Raw genomic sequence first — 25,245 nt, 5'->3', positions numbered from 1 at the left:
ACAGAATCAGTTATTTAACAGCTAATTTCCAAAGTCGAAAATTCTGAAGTTGAAATCATAGTAAGTGTTCGTTACTTTTATACGGATTTGAGTACTAGATAGTGGATACCGGTGTACTTTGGTGGATGGGATTCAATTAACCATACGTCTCAGGATCGGTCGGCCTGAATTTATACAAGAATGCAACTTATTTACATGTCATACATATCATCCTCATCTTATCGGTCGATGGGGGGAATTGCTTATTATTTCCTAGTTGAACGGATTACAACGTACCCTTTATGAATTAAAAACATAAAATTTGGAACCTTCCGGATTAAAAACTGAGATGTTTCTACTCTACCGTGAAGTTCTGCAGTGTTTTAAAGGTGCTTCCTATTTTAAATAACAAAGATTTTTCACAAAGTTAACATGTTTTCTTTGTGTTAAAAATTAAAAATTAATTTTCTTAGTAATTTTCTAATAACGATATTGACTTAAATCTCAGACCATCTCGATGAATAATAAACGTGAAACTATTTACCAAACACAGATCTTCTTTTATATATTGTATTTATTCTTAGGATAAATAAGAATTATAACGACAAATTTTTTATACTTTTTTTGGTAACTCTTTGCAATATTTGATATTAAAAGTAACTTTTTTAAATTTGTTCAGGGATGGATGATAACTCGGTTACCTGCATTTTTTATTGCTAATGTAGCATTTATTATTAAAATTTATGTATTCAGATTATCGGGTACACGACATCAGGTCCTATGACCTAATAATAATATGAAGTTATTATAATTTAATATCATTATACAAAGCGGTCCAAAAGTCACGCAACACAATAAATAGTAAATAAATCAATCAATAAGTAATAAAAAATGTACGGTATTTAAAATAATTAATTTAAAACAGATTTAAGATTAAATTTAATTTTATTATAATCGTTAGAAAATTTCCTTTACTTAACAATAAGCAAGTTTTCACTGTTTTAATTATTGAATACCAGTGCCTGCTGCCAATACATTATTACTAAAGAAAGGTAAATTTTACCTACACGGAATAAAAATGATGATTATAAATTTAATACCGTAATGTAGAATTGTTAGTTAATACTTTTACTTTTCCGTCTAGATAGCGCTATAGCAGAGCTATAATTCTAGAAGGGAAACTATTGTAATCGATCCATCCTCTTAAGTAATACCTTACGGTGGTTCCAGAGGCTAAACAGAAGAAGAAAAAAAAAGATTTGAGCATATGCGGTTTTCACTACATCGACGTTTTGACACTTAAGGAACCCAAAAAACCGGCTGAAAGTTTCCCGGATTATAATGTTCATATGTACGTGTTTGTGTTCGGTGTTGGCCTCTAAATCACCTTATATCTCCAAAAACTACCGAACCGATTTCGACGAAACTTGGTCGTATTACTTCTATTTATTGGGCATTGATGCTATTAAATTTTCCACTTAATACATCAAGAGGGTGATGGTGAGGGGGATGAGAGCAGCATCACCCACAATATTTCAAGATTTCACCTAACTAAAGTCAGATCTTTCTTAGTCGCATTTATTTTAACAATTAAAAAATAACAATATTTGCAACAAAAAAAATTTGGGGAAATCGCACTCCCACCCGCAAAAATTCTGTTGTAGTCGTCTGCTATGTGTGACTTTCAAGTGAGGGTAGAATTAAATAAATGAATAATATTTCAAGTGTAAAGAAGTAACTCGGTCTGGGCGAGTCTCGAACTCGACCGCCCGGTCGACTCCGTACCTGGTGCGTTAAGCCTCGCGACTACACCAGTCTGCGAACAAGCGAATTTGTTCTATGTAAGTTATGAGTGCCGATGTATGTATGTATGTTAAATTAGTTAGTGCCGATGGTCGCCGCTGGTAACGCCACACCGCACGAATATAATACGGTATGCGCGGACGCTTTAGTTACTCGTAAAATCATTCAATTAAATATTATATTTAAATAAAATGATAAATATTTTACATTAAGTTCTGTGTATGTATGTGCAAGCCGTGCATCAAAAATAACCCCCAGTTGTCAGCTATGTTATTTATTCCGTTTTTTGTATGAGTAAACTGTTTAAATGTAAAATTTTATTTAAAAAATTTACAAAATTAGTATCTAATTATTAGTTAGTACTCTTAGATAATATTATACAATAAAACCTCATTGTTTTAGTAACTACAGAATTGACTAAAATGGTATAACTGGGTATATAATTAAAAGAACTTATAATAAAAAAATCAGTGTTTCCATAAATATCAGTACCGCCGAAATGCAATTTCACATTTTGATTCCGTAAATTTTTGACCCACAGTTATATATTTGTGTTTTTGTGTGTGTGCGCACGTGATTGTTTGTGTTTGTGTGTGTGTGTGTGTGTGTGTGTGTGTGCATGCGCGCGTGTTTGAGTGAGTACATATATATAAAAATATTAATCCGTGTGATTTTTTCAGGTGTTAGGCAAGAACAAGACATCTTCGTCAGGCTTATCGATTCCGTCACAAAACAGGTAAAAACAGCACTTTAATTATTTTATATTATATATATTTATATTATATTATAATATATTGCTTATTATATTGCTTATTTATATTATATTGCTTCTTTCAATTTGTTACATAATAATAATAATAATAAAAAGTAATTATATAATTATAATAGTTACATATTTGTATAATATAAACCACAGAAGAAAGAAATACGAACAAAAACAATACAAAAAATAAAGATAAATTAAAAGTGATAGGTTAGGAGATAACATTGATTTCTATTCACTTATATTAAATTACGAACTTATCTTTTGTTTTCCAACATAATTTTTTAATTTTAATTAAGGTTATTACTGAATAATCAATTTTGTTTAAAAATAATTATTTAAATTGTATATGAAGAAGTTTATTTATCAATAATCCATTAATATTCTGCCTTTGATTAGGGAATGAATTAGAGACTTTTATTCAAAAATAAATTTTTGTGCCAATCACTTTCAAATTGTTCCCTAAAAAAATTCGATCAAAAATATCGGTCGGGAGTTTGTTAACGGCCAAAATCGGACCATGGATGTGGAAATGGGGTGGCTTTTTAAAAAAAAAAAAAAAAAACAAAACAAAAATTGTTAAAACCTTTTTTAAGTATCGAATTTGTTTAATGTTCCTACGATTCTTTGGATAAGAGCATAAAAGTTATGTAAGTAAAGTCTTTTGACCAACCTTTTGCTCAGAGGGTAGAAAAAATTACGTTTTGAAACAAAAAAAAAATCATATCTCCCTTATTAGGCACAGTATTGCATCGATTTAAAATGGTTGTTAATCCTCTAAACATTACCTAAACCTTTGGCCTGAAGCAATTTTTGACATGACCAACCCTTACGGCAAGGAATAACCAAAACCAAAAAAAGAAAATATCGCTATAACTTTCTTATTAAATAAAATATCAAATCCAGTTAAAGTTCTTACTATTCTTTGGATATGGGTCTAAAACTTATCTTAGTAAAGTTTTTTAATATAACCAACCATTGGGCCAGTGGGTGGAAAAAATTGAGTTTTGAAGACGAAATAAAACCATACTTATCTTAACAGGCTCAGTATCAAAATCGCTTTAAAGCAGTCGTTAGTCCTCTAAACATTACCTAAAACATTAGTCTGAAATAATTTTTGATATGACCAACTCTTACGGCAGGGGATGACCAAAATTTTGCTGGAACTGTAAGATGGGGCTTATCGTATGTTAAACATGTGAAACTTTTTTCACATGCAACCATTTTCGTATCGAGTAAATTTGAAGTTTTTCTTAATTTTAAGGTGGAAATCTTTTTTATTCCCTACTTAGCACTTGCGAAAACTACCTCCGCCTTCCGGCGTGGTGAAAGGGATTTTTATTCTTTCTTTGTTTTTAAAATTTCTTCCTCTTTATATATTCCATTATTTTTTTTATTTTTTCTTGTTCTTAACATTTTCTTCCTCTTCATATTCATTTTCTTGTCGTTTTTTTGAGATATATTTCTTCATGTTATCTTTCTTTTTCTGTATCATTGTTTCTTTTTCAGTTTTGATTCTTCAAAAAATAATTCAATAATTTTTTTTTTTTTGTCTTCAGTCATTTGACTGGTTTGATGCAGCTCTCCAAGATTCCCTATCTAGTGCTAGTCGTTTCATTTCAGTATACCCTCTACATCCTACATCCCCAACAATTTGTTTTACATACTCCAAATGTGGCCTGCCTACACAATTTTTTCCTTCTACCTGTCCTTCCAATATTAAAGTGACTATTCCAGGATGCCTTAGTATGTGGCCTATAAGTCTGTCTCTTCTTTTAACTATATTTTTCCAAATGCTTCTTTCTTCATCTATTTGCCGCAATACCTCTTCATTTGTTACTTTATCCACCCATCTGATTTTTAACATTCTCCTATAGCACCACATTTCAAAAGCTTCTAATCTTTTCTTCTCAGATACTCCGATCGTCCAAGTTTCACTTCCATATAAAGCGACACTCCAAACATACACTTTCAAAAATCTTTTCCTGACATTTAAATTAATTTTTGATGTAAACAAATTATATTTCTTACTGAAGGCTCGTTTAGCTTGTGCTATTCGGCATTTTATATCGCTCCTGCTTCGTCCATCTTTAGTAATTTTACTTCCCAAATAACAAAATTCTTCTACCTCCATAATCTTTTCTCCTCCTATTTTCACATTCAGCGGTCCATCTTTGTTATTTCTACTACATTTCATTACTTTTGTTTTGTTCTTGTTTATTTTCATGCGATAGTTCTTGCGTAGGACTTCATCTATGCCGTTCATTGTTTCTTCTAAATCCTTTTTACTCTCGGCTAGAATTACTATATCATCAGCAAATCGTAGCATCTTTATCTTTTCACCTTGTACTGTTACTCCGAATCTAAATTGTTCTTTAACATCATTAACTGCTAGTTCCATGTAAAGATTAAAAAGTAACGGAGATAGGGAACATCCTTGTCGGACTCCCTTTCTTATTAGGGCTTCTTTCTTATGTTCTTCAATTGTTATTCTTGCTGTTTGGTTCCTGTACATGTTAGCAATTGTTCTTCTATCTCTGTATTTGAACCCTAATTTTTTTAAAATGCTGAACATTTTATTCCAGTCTACGTTATCAAAAGCCTTTTCTAGGTCTATAAACGCCAAGTATGTCGGTTTGTTTTTCTTTAATCTTCCTTCTACTATTAATCTGAGGCCTAAAATTGCTTGCCTTGTCCCTATACTTTCCCTGAAACCAAATTGGTCTTCTCCTAACACTTCTTCCACTCTCCTCTCAATTCTTCTGTATAAAATTCTAGTTAAGATTTTTGATGCATGACTAATTAAACTAATTGTTCTGTATTCTTCACATTTATCTGCCCCTGCTTTCTTTGGTATCATAACTATAACACTTTTTTTGAAGTCTGATGGAAATTCCCCATTTTCATAAATATTACACACCAGTTTGTATAATCTATCAATCGCTTCCTCACCTGCACTGCGCAGTAATTCTACAGGTATTCCGTCTATTCCAGGAGCCTTTCTGCCATTTAAATCTTTTAATGCTCTCTTAAATTCAGATCTCAGTATTGTTTCTCCCATTTCATCCTCTTCAACTTCCTCTTCTTCCTCTATAGCACCATTTTCTAATTCATTTCCTCCATATAACTCTTCAATATATTCCACCCATCTATCGACTTTACCTTTCGTATTATATATTGGTGTACCATCTTTGTTTAACACATTATTAGATTTTAATTTATGTACCCCAAAATTTTCCTTAACTTTCCTGTACGCTCCATCTATTTTACCAATGTTCAATTTTACCAATTCCAATGTCCATTTTACCAATTCAATAATAAAAACTGAATATTTTACACTTTAAGGTCGAAATTAACATTTTGTAATCGGTAGACCGGAGTCCACTAATGGAATAGTTTAATTATTATTAACTTTTATTTATACGACACACCAGAAATCTGGAATTTTTTTTAATCTTCAACTCACGAAGATACGAATAATACTGATCTAGTAATACGAGTAATAAAGGGACTTTTACTCTATCCTAATATTTCATGTAAGATTGTTGAATTAATGATTGTATAAATATGTGATGTTAATAAAAAATAATATTTCAGCAATTGTGTAACTGTCCACTTTATTAAGCACTGAGGATCATATCTCACTTTAAATGAAATAAGTTTAAATGAAGTGTAACAAAAAAGTGTGTGTGTGCAATTTAATAGGCGTACAAGGAAGTCATATGGTGTCACATCAATTTTTTTATATTATTCTCAAATTACTAATAAAATTTCATCAAATAGAAGTCATTCTTTAAACCGGCTAATAACATATTCGATTCCCGCCAAGATCATTATTGTATTTATTAAAATAATTATTCTCTTTTATATATCTCGCTACTTTTTTTAACATGTATTTATTATAAAGTAAATTATACGAGAAAATAATTAAGAAAAGTATATAAAATTTATTGCAAGTTACGTGTTATTTTGTAAACTACAATCGCTGAGCGCAGTGATTCAAATTTAAGAAATATATTAGTAAAACTTCTATCGTTACAAAATATGAGAGGTAACGTAAAAATACTCCGTGTAATCAAAGAAAGTAAATTTTTATTTAATAGGAATAAAATAATTCTTAAATAATAATTAGTAGTTATAGAAAAAAAATTATATTACTATAAGTCGGATATTTTTTTTACCACTCTTAGAGCCAGTGATAAAGTATAAGCGTTTTAATTATTGTAGAACTTAACTGACCGAATTGCCGATAACTCGTAAAAAATTCTTTGTTTTGCGTGCACGCGCGCTGACGTGTCGAGGAAAAATATAGATAGAACATATAGATTTTTCTAAGAGAAAAGAAATGGAGCGAATGCGAGGTAAGAGTTGATGTAAGAAAGATGGTACGAGAGCGGGAGGGATGTAACGAGTGGCTAAGAGTTGCAGAGAGGTACGAGGGAATGAGGGCGAAGGAGGGATAAAGAGGGAAAAGTAAGAGTGAGAAAGGCGAGCCCAAATGAGATTACGTTTTACACGGTAGCTTAAATGAAGACAAATAGAATTAGCAGCCAATGTGTTGTAACTGCAGTGGTAACCAAGTCAGCTCGGCCGGAAGATCCTTTCGTCGAATATACTACTCTTCCTTAGTTCTTTCTTGATTTTCTCTTGCACTTGTTTCACTTACTCACTCGCTAACTCGGTCTTCACGCATCACTAGCAGGATCGTTCTTCTGTTCTATCTATCTGTCTTTTCTCAGATAGTTCTAAAGCGGGGAAAAACGGTGTTGTAAAAAATAGCGATAGGAAAAATAGCTTCCGTTGTCAACTTCATAAAAGTGATTTATTTTCGTTTTCTTATATCTCTGTTTTGAATTGTACTAAATTTTTCGTATTTATTTCACCTACATTTTTTGGATTTTTTAATCGTTAGTTTTAATATTGTATAAATTCGATACCAGATAAGCAGTTATTTCATTCATTTGCATAATTAATTATAAGAAAATCATTTTTCAACGAACAGTAGAAAATTATATTTTCACACATCTGATATATTATACATTGTGTAATACAATACTTCAAATATGCTACTTCAAAGGGAAGATAATGTATAATTAGATGTCAGATAGATTATAATTAGATGTCACTGTTGTAATGTTTAATTAGATGTGATAGTGTATGATAATTTTGATGTTTTGATTATTTGTGCCCCGTAACTCCTGAACGGCTGACTGATTTTGTTAAAATAAATGTAGAGCACTTGAATTGAATTACATTATAGAAACCGGAGTGTATATAACGATTTAAATAAATTAAAATGTAGACTAGTAGATGCTATTTTACAATCAAAAGATATAAGCTGTTAAAAGTTATTTGGGTATTGAATGAAAGCAGTTCATAATAATTACTTCAGCAATATATATTTATATATTACCGTGAAAGACCGAAATTAGAGGATTTCAATGTTATCCGGTGAATGTCGATAAATGCTAACTTCGTCGGCGAAAGAGTGAATATTTGCTTATACGAACCTATGTCGACAAAGATGGATATGCTGTGGTGGGGGTCAAAACGATAAGTAGAGATTAAAAACAAATTACCCGATACCAATCTCTAAAGTAAATGAAAAACATTTGTAAAATAAAATGATATTTAAATTTAAGCGAAACAAAAACTACGCGCGCTTCGTTCGCTAACCTTGTCTAATTAAATTATAGTTGTATTTATATTTTATATTTAAATTAATTAAATTTAAGCCAAACATAACCTACGCTCGCTTCTCTCGCTAACCTCTTCTAATTAATGTTAAATATAAAAATTATTTATGTTATTCTCCAACACTGGAAGCGATTAATCAAATTCACCGCATTTATAAAAAAAAAAGTTAATCAAATTTTCTGAATTTTATAAATTGAAAGACCCAATCACGATATATAGAATACGTTAACTGCATGGATGAACGATAACGATACAATAAACGATCAGATGGTTTGTCCTTTATTCAGATTTTTATAAAAATATTTTTATTCAACTTTCATCAACAGTGCATACTGAATGTATACTTTAAATATACCGGCGAAGGTCCGAATATGCAAATATTTCGGTCTTTCACCGACGTATTTGGCATGCGTTCACAGTCACCGGAGAATATCGATAATTTGCCAATATATTGCTCTTTCTCGATGACATATATAAGCAGAAGGTTCCAGATTCAATAATAATATCGATTACTGAAAATTAATTATGAAATTAAATTACTAATAATTTTTGAAAATATAAATTAAAATATGAAAAAAATTTATTGAATAAAAGAGTTAAATATGCGTAGTTAATTTTAAATAAATGTGGATGGATCACGAGAAAAAAGTTCTTAATTTGTACTAAGAAATATTACAAAAAAATCACAACATAAACGAAAAAAAATTAAATTAGATTGAGAGAATGTTAATTTCAAAAAAATTTGAATTTACTTGAATAATGTAGTAAGTGTGAGCTTCATACGATTAACACCAACGTGTTAATTAGAAAATAATTAGTTTTAAAAAAAAAATTGCGATTTTTTTTTTTTTTTTGTCAATTACCCTAAATATCCTAAAAAAATCAAATAAATGGTTTTCTTATTTCAATTTTTTCATAAAAAAGATATTTTACAGATTATTTTTTTTTTAAAATGAGTTTTGAAGCAACTTAATAAAGGTTGACTGTACTTTCTGGTGGTTTTGTATCTCTGCATCCAGTTATAGAATTTAGATTTAAAAACTATTTAAAGGGAAATTTTTATAAAAGCTATTAAAGGGTTTAATATTAATCGAATTTGTATGCTGTAGGCCGTGTTTTTGTTATAATGAAGAGTACATATTGTGAACGCGAGGGTAAACGGTAGTAAAAACTACACATTTGACGAACAAGTCCGGTTTGTCGACTCGCTGATTTATACCGACAAAAGAAAAGTCTCAAAATTATCAATTTAATTCATTTATTTATTTTATAAAATTAAATAGCTACGGTAAACGGTCATTGAGAAAATTGGGAAAAACAAGATTTATTATCAAAAGTCATTAAAAAAAATCCGACAACAGTTGCAGGACTTTACCACCACGCGGCTAATGCCGCGTTCGTGGAACATTTCATAAATATTTATCATTTTATTTAAATAAATATTTTTTTCGTTTATTTAATTCATTAATTCTAAATAAAGCGCGCACGCATATCGCTAATAATTCGCACGGGTGTAGCTATACTAGCGGCGGCGGTCGGTACAAACTAAACTAATGTAATTTCACAACTTACATAGAACAAATTTCGCCTGTACCGCGGTACACTGGTGTAGCCGCGGGGCTTAAGGCACTGGGAATCGAGTTCGAGACCGGCTTTTTTTGTTTTTTTTTGTTTTTTTGACCGAGTTACTTTTATACAATTTAAATATTAATTTTTTTTTTTAATTTTACCGTTAACGTGTGACTTCACAACATAGCAGACGACTAAAACAACATTTTTTGAGGTAGAGGTGCGATTTTGCGAAAATTGTTAATTTTTTAATTGTTAACAAATGTGCCTAAGAAAAATGTGACCTTAGTTTGCCGAAATCTCGAGATACTGAGAGTGACCTTGCTCTACAGTCTCAACCCCTTGATTTTTTTAATTAAAAATTTAATGGCAGCAATTTATAGAATTTAATCTGACCAAATGTGGTCAAAATCGGTCCAGTAGTTCTGGAGATATAAGGTGATTTAGAGGCCAATACCGAACACATATATGTTGATACAAACATTAACATCTGGATAATTTCTATCCGGGTTTTTGGTTGCTTAGATGTGAAAACGTCAAAATCCGGTGAAAACCGAATATATGCCCAAATTGTGGCCCATTACTATACTTCCCGTCTAGAGCTATAGCTCTGCTGTAGCGCTATCTAGACGGGAAAGTAAAAAATTACTTAAGATCTGAATCTAGATTATCATCATCTATAGAGATTGTGGAAATAGTTTTTGTAAGAAAATAAATAAGTTAAACATTCTATACCTTTATATATATATATTTTTTTTTTTTTTTGTCTTCAGTCATTTGACTGGTTTGATGCAGCTCTCCAAGATTCCCTATCTAGTGCTATGAAAATGCAGAGAGCCACATTTTCTTGGAAAAAAAAGCAGCTGTAGTTTTCCATTGCTTTCAGCTGCGCAGTACTCAGAGGACTGAGTGATGTTGATATGGCCGTTTAAGTCATTGTGACTCACGCCCCTAACAACTACTGAAAGAGCTGCTGCCCTCTTTCAGGAATCATTCCTTAGTCTGGCTCTCAACAGATACCTCTCCGATATGGTTGCACCTTCGGTCCAGCTACTCTGTATCCCTGAGCACTCAAGCTCCCTCCCCAACGGCAAGGTCTCATGATTCATAGAGGAGGATATATATATATATATATATATATATATAGAATAGTGATAAAAAATTTTAATTTACAAATAAATACTACTCGCAAAACAATGTAAAATATTTAAAATATTTCAGTGTTTTTGAATGACAGTAAAAAATTCGTACAATTGTTATTTTAGTCAATCATAATTGAAAGGGTAATTTAATTAAAAAAACAAGTAAATTATTAAAACCTCACAGTCAAACTGCCCCTCACGACCTAAATATTTATTCCACATTAAAAATTTTATTTAAAAAATATATTTTAATTAGTATAGGTTTTTCATACGGAAACATTTTTAGATATTTGATTTTTAATTTCCTATATCACCGCACTGCATATAGTCTCCTCATTTCTTTGTAATATCTCCTCCTTTTTTACTATTAAATTCATTTTCATTCTCATTACACTGTGATTTGATTTCCGCGCTTCCAATTTTGAAATTCCTTTATTCTGAGGTATTATCTTTCAAGCAGGTTATTTAATTTGTGTATTCTTCCTTCAACGGAATTATTCGTTCTTTATAGGCGGTAGCAACTTCACAGATCCGCTTGTACGTATTGATTATCAATGAATTATATGAAATATATTCATAAATATATATTAATAAGTAAATATTATTCAATGAATTATATGAAATTTTTTCTACATTTTTCGTCCACTAGAGATTTTTCGTTATGAAGAAAGACATCATTCCTCAACAGATTTACGTTTAAGGAAAGACAGTACAATGTAAATTCTTTAATTTGGTTGAAATTTTGACGTTAAATATTTTAGCGTGTTCGTAATTTAGATGAATTTTGCCCTGTTCTCTCTAACTGGATAATATGAAATCAGGATGAAATCGTGCTGACAGCTCGACTTTCATCTAAAAAATCATTAATAAATACCTGGAAGATTACTTTAATAATAAAATTTATATTAGTTTTTACTCTTTTGTCAACATTTTATTTCTGGTTAATTTTATATTAAAATAATTATGTTAATAAAAATTATTACTAATAAAATAATACGTAACAGTATTTATAGGAATATAAGTTTTTGGATAATTAAGACGAGAAAACAAAATACTTTCTCTTTTTCTCATAAAGTGCTTTCTGTACACACTGATTTTTATCCTTTCTGATTTATTTTTTTTATTCTTAAAATTCCAAAAACCATCTTTTTTAAATTAACGAGAAGCCTTTATTATAGCGTACTATACCACTGCTAGAGTAGCTTATACTGTTACGTATTACTCGCAACTATTAATTTTCTGCAACGTCTTGATAGCTATATTTTAGGTGAGTGTGTGTAAGTGTAAGCAATTTTCGTTAAATCGATCAAATATACAGAAAGGTTCCGTAGAACATAAAAACCTGTAACATGAATAATGAAAAAAATTTGCTAGTTGTATTGATCTTTTTATTAAATTATTTTAGTTTTATTTTTCTTGAGATATTCTATAAAAAAAAAAATAAGCATTCATGTATCAATTTGATTTTTCTAAAATACAACCTTTTTGAAGTATAAGTTTCTAATCAGTAATTTACAAACAGTTATGCGTTTATTATTAGCGTGGAAATTTACTACAATTCTTTTTCTGTTATTATTTCTTTTACAAAGAGCGGTTTGAATGAATTAACTCGTGTTTGGGTTTCGACCGACCCTAAACTCAATTTTGCTTTATGACAAAAACTGACAAATTAATTTTTAAACGGGAGGAAGTAATGATTTTCTCATGGTCTGAAAATCAGGGGATGTTTTCCAAACAAGAGGCATGCGGCCTGTAGTAATATAATGGATCCGCACGCCCTAGGTTGGCACGCGGCGAACGGCAGCACATCGCGCACCCCTTCGACCTACAGCCATAGGGGTGGGTGCCTAATGCCACTTAGCGATCCCCCACAATCACTCGGTCGCTTCTGCCGGTGGAACAAACTTAAACTGGTTTATCAAGCCCCAACTCTAGTCGTACAACTTAACTAATATAAGAATTTATTCTAAAAGTCTTACTAATACGCATTTAACTAATAATTTCAAAAAAAGTTTTAAAGGAATTTTTAACTTCCTTCATCCTTTACTTTAAATATTGTACTGTTTAAGAATAGAATTTTTTTTTAAGTTTTGTTTACGTTTTATATCATCACGTAATATTTCAGGAATGAACACCGTGTATTTTTTAAAGATTTTCTTTAGTTTGAACTTCTGATTCGTTGTTGAGTATTACTGAACTCTAAATATGAAAATACGATCAAGAATTAACTAAATGTAATACGGGTATATGGTAAATAAATAAGTTTCACTGATTTCATTATTACGTGCACATAATAGAATAAAACAGTAAACGTACGTAGCTAAATGTTAATTTAAGGATTACCGTATGTAAATTACGATTGCAAAAGCAAAAACGAAATAAAAACTAGAACAGTAAGGAAACAGTTAATAGAAACAGTTATTATGTAGTAAGATGGAGGTGAAAATCTAAATTTTCAAATATTTATAATTTCAACGAGTTTATATATACGATTTTTTTTTTGATACTAAAAACAATTCGTGACAATTATTATTAAAACTGACAAATTTTTTGTAATTATTGCTGTTATTATTTGTTCAAAAGCTAGAAACATTCTGTAAAAAAAAAAAAAAAAAAAACAGTGGATATTTACCAGTTTTTTTTTTTTTTTTTTAAATTTTATAACACCTTTGCTACGTAAATTTTATACTTACAATCAGCTTTATTTCTGAAAAATAAAAGATTTATAGTAGCTTAAAAATTAAGAAAAATTTAGTTAGATGTTATCACACAGCGCTTAAAAGTAAATAAATAAACAAACAAGCGCGCGCACATACACATTTCACTCGCGCGCGTGTGTATATATATATGTATATACATACATACAGTGTCCTACAAAGAAGTATACGCTTTTGATTTAGTACCACTCGCCACTCTCCCACAGATTGTATTGAAACTTTACAGACCTTTTAACGAAGGTTCTAAACGTTTTCTGTGAAAATTTCAACCGCCTAGGATTTATAGAAAAAAATGGTGGCTTTCAAATAAAAGCATCAATTTCAGACAAACCACACTTTTATTCATTACAATATAGCTAGTAAAAATGATTAAAAACAGATGTATTTTTAAGCAACTATTCAAATTGAATAAAACAATTTAATAATTAGTCATAACCATGATCAATTATCTTCACTGTTTTTAATTATTCTAATTTTAATTGTCATTTATTTTTAATCATTTTTACCACCTATTTTGTAATGAATAAAAATGTGGTTTATCTGAAATTTATGTTTTTATTTGAAATCCGCCATTTCCTAAATCCTAGAAGGTTGAAATTTTCACAGAAAATGTTTGGAACCATCGTTGAAAGGACTGTTCAGTTTCAATAGAATGGATTGTGAACGAGCGAGTGACATTAAAGCAAAAGCATATACACTTCGTGGGACACACGGGGATCTTATTTTTACATTTTTATACTTTCTCTTATTTTTGTCTAACTTTTGAGTATTTAATCTTTTTCATCAAGTTTTTATGTACTGTAATTTAGAGATTGTTATATTCTGGCTTAATAAATTTTTGGAGTAATCTGTAAAAATTCCTTCAATACATCTATTTACCAGTCTTGAAAAATTAATTGTGAAAAGTGGAGAGATATAAGGTTTAAAGAGCAATATGAAATTTGTCTTGATTTGGATCAAATTTTATTTTACTCTGGCATCTCACTAAATACTAGCATCTCAGTTAGTATTTAGATATTTATTTAAGTAACAGTGTAAATTTTTATTTTTTTTTATTTATAACAAATGTTCAGTTAAAGAATTTTGTTTCATTACCATAATATGTTGTCCATCTGATTTTACTTTCTTTAATTAGGGTATTTATAAAAGTTTTTTTTTTAATTAACGAATTTTACAAAATAAACGTTTTCATATATTTCGAAATAATAGACTCTAGACTAAGAATCTTTCGAAGAATATATTTCTTATTTAATTGTATTTTTATTTAGAATATTTTTAAAATTAACTTTTTATAAAAGAAAAACAAACCAACATACTTGGCATTTATAGACCAAGAAAAGGCATTCGATAACGTAGACTGGAATAAAATGTTCACCATTTAAAAAAAATTAGGGTTCAAATACAGAGATAGAAAAACAATTGCTAACATTTACAGGAACCAAACAGCAACAGTAATAATGGAAGAACAGAAGAAAGAAGCCGTAATAAGAAAGGGAGTGCGACTAGGATATTCCCTATCTCCGTTACTTATTAATCTTTACATAGAACTAGCAGTAAATGATGTTAAAGAACAATTTAGATTCGGTGTAACAGTAAAAGGTAAAAAGATAAAGATGATACGATTTGCTGATGATATAGTAATTCTAGCCGACAGTAAAAAGGATTTAGAAGAAACAATGGATGAAGACATGGATGAAGTCCTACACAAGAACTACCGCATGAAAATAACCATGAACAAAACGAAAGTAATGAAATGTAGTAGAAATAACAAAGATGGGCCACTGAATGTGAAAACAGGAGGAGAAAAGATTATGGAGGTAGAAGAATTTTGTTATTTGGGAAGTAGAATTACTATAGATGGACGAAGCAGGAGCGATATAAAATGCCGAATAGCACAGGCGAAACGAGACTTCAGTCAGAAATATAATTTTTTTTAAATTATCAAAATTTAATTTAAATGTCAGGAAAAGATTTTTGAAAGTATATGTTTGGAGTGTCACTTTATATGGAAGTGAAACTTGGACGATCGGAGTATCTGAGAAGAAAGATTAGAAACTTTTGAAATGCGGTGCTATATGAGAATGTTAAAAATCAGAAGGGTGGATAAAATGACAAATGAAGAGGTGTTGCGGCAAATCGATGAAGAAAGAAGCATGTGGAAAAATATAGCTAAAAGAAGAGAGAAACTTATAGGCCACGTATTAAGGCATCCTGGAATAGTCGCTTTAATATTGAAGGCACAGGTACAAGGAAAAAATTGTTTAGGCAGGCCACGTTTGGAATATCTAAAACAAATTGTAATGGATGTAGGCTGTACCGGGTATACCGAAATCAAACGACTAGCACTAGATAGGAAATCTTGGAGAGCTGCATCAAACCAGTCAAATGACCGAAGACAAAAAAAAATTAAATGTGTAATATTACGGACAATTTTTTTTTATTTTTATTCTAATAAGTCATAAAATACATCATGCGATCTGCTAAAATTTCTTAAATATTTATACTTTTTTTTTTAATACAATTTTTTCTAATCAAAGAATTACGAAATTTGTTAATTACTTTAAATATGTTGATTTTAATATTTAAAACGTTTAATAATTAATTTCATTGAGACCATTAATTGTAGCAGTATGTCCGTCCAGGTAATCGCTTTTTCCCGATCGTAAAGAAAAGTAATATTGAATTGGACCGGCCAAAGAAGTAAACCTTGGTTGGATCAATTTTAGCAGCTAATGGTCGAATTGACTAGTCTTTGTAAGGGGAAGAGAATTAAATTGGTCACCATCATGACATTAGTGCAGCATTTCAGGCAATTGGTCATTAATGTTTAGCCTGTTATACAATTCAGCGGTTAGTTTTACGATATAAAAGTAAAGTTAGTGTTGGTGTTTCAGTTTTAACTACATAACATCAAATTTACTTTCCCACACTCAATGTAGTGACTCTAACATTACTGCTTCTATTTTAATCCGTTGCTGTAGTAACAAGAATATATCCTTTATTGTTATCTTTGAACGCTTTATTGTTGTTAAATAACATTTTATTTCCTTTAATTCATTTATTACGCTTGTTCATTTCAATAATGAAATAAGATGCTATAATAACATCGATTATTATTAGTACATTTACTCAATGACAACGTAGGTAAGAGTTTTTTGTTTTATAAATGCGAATCATCGCAAGGCATTACCGATGTTGATATTTTATATAGAATTACTGCTAAGTCCTTTTACTACTCCCACTTGTTTGTATTTTATCACATAAAAGTTACTTAATATAGCACTTTTTATAACAATTGATGAATAAACCATTAGTAAAATACCATAGGTAACCCTACAGTTCATTAAAAATAATATTATTTTGTGTTATTAGAGTAGTGTAAACATAGACGTTATGACGCCAGTGACGGAACATAACCTTTTTATTTCTCTTATTCGCGATATCAATGACGAAGAGAGTGCTGCGAAATTTTTACAATCAAAAAAATAATACATACTACAAGAATTTCTAAAAAAAACATCAAATGAAATTGAAATTTCATTTAACACATTCGCGTGTAAGAGAAGATCATGCAGAGAAGAGTTTGGTTTGAGAAAAAATACGTGGCTCCCGGATATTAACTATCGCTGCAAAACATTGTATTGTTCATATAACGCCGGGCTCATGAATATACAACGACTTAGTTTTGTTCGAGAGAATTTCAAATGTCAAGTGAAGCGATAACGGATCGGATGATGTACCTGAGAGAGGTATGTGTTGATTATCTATTAAAAAAGGATGGTCCAGGAATGACGGTAGAAATAGACGAATCCTAATTTTCAAAAAGAAGGTACAATAGAGGCAGAATTCTTCCAAATGGGTTCGAATCGCGGTAAGGCATAGCATTTTTCACACACGCTACAAATCACTCATCTCATCCACTGCGGAAAGAATTGCTTGACTGCGGACCTGGAGATTAAAGAAACAAAAGAGAAAAAAAAGTAGAATTCTTCCAAATCGATGGATATTTGGAGGTATTTGCTGAAAAACACACGGTTGTTTCATATACGTTGTTCCGGATCGTACCAAAGATACATTAATTAAGACGATAACAGCATTCATTGACAAAGGATCAAAAATAATGTCTGAAAAATGGAAAGCCTATGATGGTATTTCTCATTTAGATGAATATAATTTTCGACATTATACTGTAAATCACTAAGAAGAATTTGTCGATCCCATCACCGGAGCTCATAGACAAAATATCGAAATTTTGTGGGCTTCCAAATAACTTAGTAAGAGGCAAAGTGGTGGAAATGTTAGATTACACTCGTGAAATGTTCGATTCATATTTGTGCAAGTTCTTATGGCGTAATAGGCATAAAAATGAAGATTTATTTAATACTAGCTGACCCGGTGAACTTCGTACCACCTAAGAGTCAATGAATGTCGTGTTAACTTTAGCTAAACTTAATTTAGTATTTATTAACATAAGTAGCTGTCCCGTCAGACGTTGTTCTGTCATACCTATAATTATTCAATTCGAACAGGAATAAAAACTAAAAAAAAAAAAAAAATTATTTCAAAATCATAATGTTTATTGTAATGTACAATATTCAATTTATTTTAGACCATTATGAATTTTTAGTCGTTTTATCGAGAAAAGTCTGACAATTCAAGTTTTGGATTGAATGCAATTTATTGAAGTGCTTTTGGATACACGATGTTTTTTGTTTTTCCTTCTGGTGCGTACACAAATAAATTAGAAGGTTTTCCAACGCGTAAGCAGGCCACATACAACTGTCCATGTGAGAAGCATGGATTTTCCAAATTCAGTCCACAAACTTGTAGCGATTGTTCTTGTGCTTTGTTGATGGTCAGTTGATAACGGTTCGGTTGGTGGATGTAATTCTGGCAATTTTATTTTTCCACCAGCCCAGCACATTCCTGGTGCTTCAATCTTAAATTTGAACACAATATGTGTATAGTTCATCCATTTTTCCAATAACCACACTTGGATGAATGCTGTAATTATAATTAGCATCGTAATGGAATGCATTGAGATTCAAATCAGCGTGAGTGGTTGTTCTCGTTCGAGCAGTGCTCACTCGAATGATTTGCAGTCTGGATTCTCGTTGCTCGTTTTTTTCTGATGCCCGTGTTGCCTTTTTCTTTCGTGCTTGAGACGTAGAACGACCGATCCCTCGTTTTTTGGGAGGCATATCTGCACAGAAATGGCGTTGAAATTGGTTGAAAATTAAAATGTCGGAATGCAATGTTACAACTATCGAAAGTTTTATATTTTAATTTTCAAAATAACAGATTTAAATTAAGTACGTTACCATTTTTTAAAATATCAAATCACCTTTATCTTACAATTCTAAGTCTGGCACCTATATATGAACTCCATTTAATGTTCTGGAAATTTCGGAAAACCCCGTATTTACTAACTCAGTAACCTCCCCTGGCATGTGTCCAACCATTCCCCAATGTTTCATCGCTATCGGATGAACGGTTTAGGAAGGCATAAGATCCATACAGACAGACAAACATTCATTTTTATATATATAGATTATATTAAAACACATTAGTGAATTCTATCCAGTGAAATGAAATTTTTTTTTGTTTCATGTACATTGTTTATATTTAGGTTTAGTAAGTTAGTGCGTTTATTCCGGTTAGTACGTTTGGTTCGGTTATCTTGATGTACGTCCGATTCGTCATTACACTGATCAATATAATCTATTTTTCCTGTTTAGCCTCCGGGAATCACCGTCAGGTATTACTTTAAAGGATGAATGAGGATGATATATACGAATGTAAATGAAATGTAGTCTTTTGCAGTCTCAGATCGACCATTTCTGAGATGTGTGATTAATTGAAACCCAACCACCAAAAAACACCGGTATCTAAGATCTAGTTTTCAAATCCGTATAAAAGTAACTGCCTTTACTAGGATTTGAACAATGACACTCTCGACTTCGAAATCAGTTGATTTGCGAAGACGCGTTTACCACTAGACCAACACAGTGGGATGAATCAATGTAATCTAACCAAACTTAACGTACGCACGCTTCGCTCGCTAACCTTGACTGATTAACAGTAATGTTTTGAAATCATTTAAATAATTTCAGTAATTATTGCTTATATTTTTTTAATATGTAAAATGTGTTAATATGGACAATGTTTAAAATGACCGCTATAAAACAGCATGTTAGTTTTTTATGTAATGTTTTATTCTTGAATTATAATAAAACATGCTATATTAAGTAATTTTTTTATGAAAAAAATCGATAAAAGTGGGGGTGTATAACGAAAAAGCACTGAATTATTAGTTTTCTTTTTAAATATCTGGTTCAATTATTATTCATAATTAGATACTTATAGATTATTGGTATTTTTCATTCTCAGGCTATTAGTTCCTAAGATACTTCGTCATTGATGCCTAAATCCCTAAGTGTGTCTGCAGGATAACATTCAAACCCGAAAAAGTAATTATAGATTACTAGATTTGAACCAGTTTGCTGCTGGAATCGTTAAACGGTTGTCATAATAGTGTGTAGTTGTCATGATTATGATGAGCTCTCATCCTTACCATAAGGTAATAGTAAAGAAATCCTTTAAGAATCTTAAGTGAATGTAAATTTTTTTTTTAATTTTTTTTACTCAAGGAACCCCGTTATATAACATTTTAAATTTAATATTTTGTTAAAAATGTTTTTACTATTTCTGAAAAATTTTTACTAATGTCTGGAATTATCTTATAGGTTCTGAAATTAAACGAAATCATAGCATTTTTGAAAATAAACTTCTAAAAGCAGTCAATAAAACAGATATTACGAAAATCAGATGACATTACTGCATCAATAAGTTACTAATTAATTAAAACTATTTCACCATAATTTAGTAATTAATTAAACCATTTTTAACAAAATAACCGACTTAAAAAAAGAAAGACCTATGAAGTAGAAGTCGTTTATAGCAAGAATCCGGTTGTAACGAGCAAAAATAAAAATATTGTTTGGTTTCCTATATTGTTAATACATAGTAAAATTTGTTACAAGGTAATAACGAAGTTACAAGTCGGTATAACGAGAAAATTACAGTAATACATTATCAATTCTTTAACTTCGACTTTTTAAATCGGCTTCAAATTAAAATCAAACGATTATCAGAAAGTTAGTATCAGTAATTTCGCATATTACGACATTTAAAGAATTGAAAACAAGTTTTAAACATTTACAACCTTTTTTTAAGATAATTAAACTTAAAAATATATATATAATTAAAATTTATTTCGTTTTAATTTTTTTAAATCATAGATATGCTTAAAGCAAAGTTATTCAAATAAGAAGAAACAATTTATAACAAATGCAAAATAGTAGAAACCTGTAGTTTGATATAGCTAAGATAAAGAATAAAGATCTATTACTATAACAGTCAGTTATGGAATGTAAAAATATCTATTAATTTTTACCGCAGTTTTTCCTATCATTTAATTGAAGTTTCTCGAAGAAATACTTTAAATTTAGAATCGCACTACGTTTTCTATCGTTATGCTATAACAATAAAATACTAAGCAGTGGCGATAACAATGCCATGTTTGACGATAACAAACGAAAAGTATCTTCAAATAATTTTATGTAGGTCATGAAATTTTTCGATAAGAGATCCTTCCTTCAAATTGTCTGGAATAAACTTTTGTTTGAAGTCTGTTTCAAACTTTGTTCAAGCGCACTGTTGGTAATATTAAACCTTAATGAATACTTTTATTTCACAGGATCGTTTATTATTTATTAACTAACGTATTTTCATCTCAGAATTTATATCACATTTAAACGAATAATTGTGAAATGCAGAACCGTACATACATACAAATACACATTGATGATCTTCGCTGCTGATTGACTGGAATCCCTTACCCCATTTCTCTATAAATATAGCAATAATAATAGTTTTTTTTTCAACCTTCGGGTCCACCGTTAGGTATCGCTTCAGAGGATGAAATGAATGATTTGTAGCGCGTGTGAAAATGACATGCCTGACCGGGAATTGAACCCGGGACTATCTTATATTCCAGCTTCATCTCATTAAGCCGTGGGGGGTTACTTATTGCTTACTAGTTGAACATATTGCGAATACGCGTTAGAAAAATAAAAAAATAAATCTTACTTATTGAATTTTTCTGATATATAGAATTAGAATTGAACCGAGATAATAAAAACATTTGGAGAGAATCTCTTCGCTCCTTTTTAGGTAATAAGTTCATATTAAAATTGAATATTAAGGAAAATAAACAAATTGATAATTACTTTCCCGTCTAGATAGCGTTATAGCATAGCTATAGCTCTAGAAGGAAAGTATTTAATCGTTCCAATTTGGGTATATGCGGTTATCACCGGATCTTGACGTTTTGACACCTAAGTAACCCAAAAAACCAAAAACCCGAATGAAAAATTTCCGGATGTTAACGTTCTTATGTACGTGTGTTGCGTGTTGGCTTCTAAATCACCTTATATCTCCAGAACTACTGGACCGATTTTTACCATACTTCGTCAGATTAATTCTATATATGGGGCATTGATGCCGTTAAATTTTCAACTTAAAAGATTAAGGGGGTGAGCTTGTAGTGCAAGATAACCCTCAGTGTCTCGAGATTTCACCTAATTAAGGTTATATTTTTCTTAAGCGCATTTGTTAACGATTAAAATATAACAATAAACATTAAAAAGAACATTAAAAAAAAAGTTTTGCAAAATCGCACCTACATCCCAAAAAATGCTGTTGTAGTCGACCGTTATGTTGTAACGTCACAGAAATGAATAATATTTAAAGTGTAAAAGTAACTCGGTTTGGCTGGCTCTCGAACTCGATCGCCCGGTCGACTCGGTACCTAGTGCGTTAAGCATCACGACTAAACCAGTCTGCCGACCGTACAAGTGAAATTTCTTCCATGTAAGTTATGAAATTACAAGTTAGTTAGTGACGACTATCGCCGCTAGTATCGCCACACCCGCGCGAATTATGTAGTATGCGTGCGCGCTTTAGTTATAATCATTGAATTAAATACGAAAAAATATTATATTTAAATAAAATGATAAATATTTTAAATTAAGTTGTGTGTGTAAGCCGTGCATCGGAAACAACTGTGATGTCATAATTTTTTTTGTTCTCATTATCATTTTATTTGTAAATATAGTTGATAATGATTTCATTTATAAAGCATTTGATAATTAAATAGCATTTGACTGAATATGTATTCGTATATATAAAGATGAATGTGTGCTTGTTTCTTTTTCCCGTATGCGTAGTTATACCATTCATCTAGATGAAACTTTGCTGATTTTTTGTGGCACGCCCGCAAAGGTTTCTGAATTAGTTTGAACCCGTTAGGTGGCGCTGGGGTCGAGATATTTCGAAAAATTGTATTTGCGGTCCGATTTGGCCTATATTCAGAATATATATTAGTTACGTGAAAAGAAAAATTTTTGCAAAAACTATACTCGCTAGATGGGGCCGTTGTCGAGATATTTACGAAACAAACGAACGAATATACAATCTTTCTTCTTCTATACGTATAAAAGGCAGTGTTTGTATGTGTGTCCTATATATACTAAAAAAAACTACTGGACCGATTTACGCGCGATAAAAGTGAAAAGGGGGAAATGTGGAAAGAGGAAAAGGTAGAAAGGGAAAATTGAAAAAGGAAAATAGTGAAGTGGAAAAGGGAATAGTGGAAATTGGAAATAAGGGAACAAGTGAAAGGTTAAATTTTGTGAAGTTCCGTAACGTCCAGTTTTTTAATGTTTTATCAAACTTTCATTTGTGTTAATTTAATGTGTGTACTCAAATCTAGCAGTAGCGAACATTGCCGGGTTTGCTAGTAGTTTAAAAAACGTAGCCTGTTGACCTTGCAATTGGAAAAAAATCGGTTGTCTCTTATTATTAATGAGGACTCCGTTAGTAACACTTTACTACGTCGCTTTAACACGGTATGTAGACAAAAGCCGGTCTGTTGTGACTTGACAAATAATTTGTTTTAATCACAATTTAATTTGGTTATACAACTTTTTATTATTAAATTGTATTACGTACAATTTATTTAAATTATTATTAATATTACTGTACGGTTGAAGTTAGGTTTCATTAGAATATATAACTTCGCATTGAATTTAATTATTACTTAGTTTTATTCAAAAGATTTAAATCAACAATTACAAAATCCATGTTATTAAACCCTACAGCGCGTTAAAACTTTTTAATTTACCTAATGGCAGGCTAGATATTAATTCCGTTCTTGATAATTAGGATTTTTATTTTATCATTTTACTCCGTTTTCTGATGAACGCAATCATTGATTTTATACATTTAAATTTTTTTTTTTTTTCTAATATACATGCTGTATCAAATTTTGTATCCTTCCTTTGTTTGAAATAGAGATATAAAGATACTTTACGTTTAAATCTTAATTGTCTTAAATAATCTGCTGTTTTAGCTTTTATATTTGTGAGGTTTCGAATGGCAATTACTTGCTACTTTTTCATTATTTTAATTGAATTGTGGCTAAAAACGGTTAAAAACTCTGTAAAAACAGTTCTAACGTCTAATGAATAGTGATAACCAATAAAAAATTTCACGAAAGAAAAATGGAAAAATATTAATTTTGTATATTAATGGTAGAATGAAATTTAATAAAGTATTAATTTGGTTTTTTTGTCCATGACAGTTATATAAATTTTAAAAATATAAATTTTAGTTCGATAAACTGAAACTAATTTTAAGAAAACGTCTATCGTATAGCCCGCTGCGAGGACTTGTCTGGTGGTAAACTCATTGTCGCAAAATCACTTGTTTAACATATGATTTTCGAAATCGAAGGTTCTGAAGTTCAAATCCTAATAAGAATTAGTTACCTTTATATAGATTTGAATACTAGACGGCGGATAACGGTGTAGTTTGATGGTTGGGATTCAATTAACCTCTTTTCGGCCACGCTACCTCTCGGATTCAATTAACCACACGTCTCAGGAATGGTTGGCCTGAATCTGTACTAGACTACAACTCATTTACGTGTCATACGTATCATCCTCTCATCTCAATAGTCTCCTTTTGGGGGGGGGGGTTGCTTATTTCACTAGTTGAACAGATTGCAACATACACATTAGGAATAAAATAATAAAATTTGATATAGTTTGTCATACAAAATTTTATTTAAATACATACACCAGTATTTCTCAGCCTGTGGGGCGCACCCCCCTAGAGGGTGTAATAATACTAAATGGGGGGCGTGAGCATATTGAAAAGAAAATATTCAAAAACATTTATGAATTGACTGAAAGGAAAGCAAAACAAAATACATTCTGACATAATAAATAATAAAATACACAATTACACTGATGTAATACACTTAAAAATACGATTGTATCAGTACTGCACAATGTATTTGATAATTAACTTATCGATTCAAAATTAAAAACGAATTTAATAATTATTAGTGAATCCCTTGGGCCTGTCTTGCAGAACAAAGTTTTCCAAAGGAATGTTTAATATTATAAGTAGACACTCTGAGTTATTTTTCTATATTTAGCTGAGATCT

At 30.6% G+C, this 25,245-nt stretch overlaps 1 protein-coding gene across 1 annotated transcript in view; it reads left to right on the top strand.

Moving 5' to 3' along the window:
• Positions 1 to 25,245, top strand: part of kn (EBF transcription factor knot) — a 383,752-nt gene that overhangs the window by 86,378 nt on the left and 272,129 nt on the right. Inside the window, exon 4 of the mRNA XM_075365598.1 lies at positions 2,463 to 2,518. Within this exon, the coding sequence (XP_075221713.1) occupies positions 2,463 to 2,518 (56 nt within the window). The remainder of the gene's footprint in view (positions 1 to 2,462; positions 2,519 to 25,245) is intronic.

This window comes from Lycorma delicatula, chromosome 5 (genome assembly GCF_047948215.1).
Source record: "Lycorma delicatula isolate Av1 chromosome 5, ASM4794821v1, whole genome shotgun sequence".
Taxonomy (NCBI): domain Eukaryota; kingdom Metazoa; phylum Arthropoda; class Insecta; order Hemiptera; family Fulgoridae; genus Lycorma; species Lycorma delicatula.
Note: the sequence above shows the minus strand (reverse complement) of the source record. Positions and strands in the feature narration are given on the sequence as shown.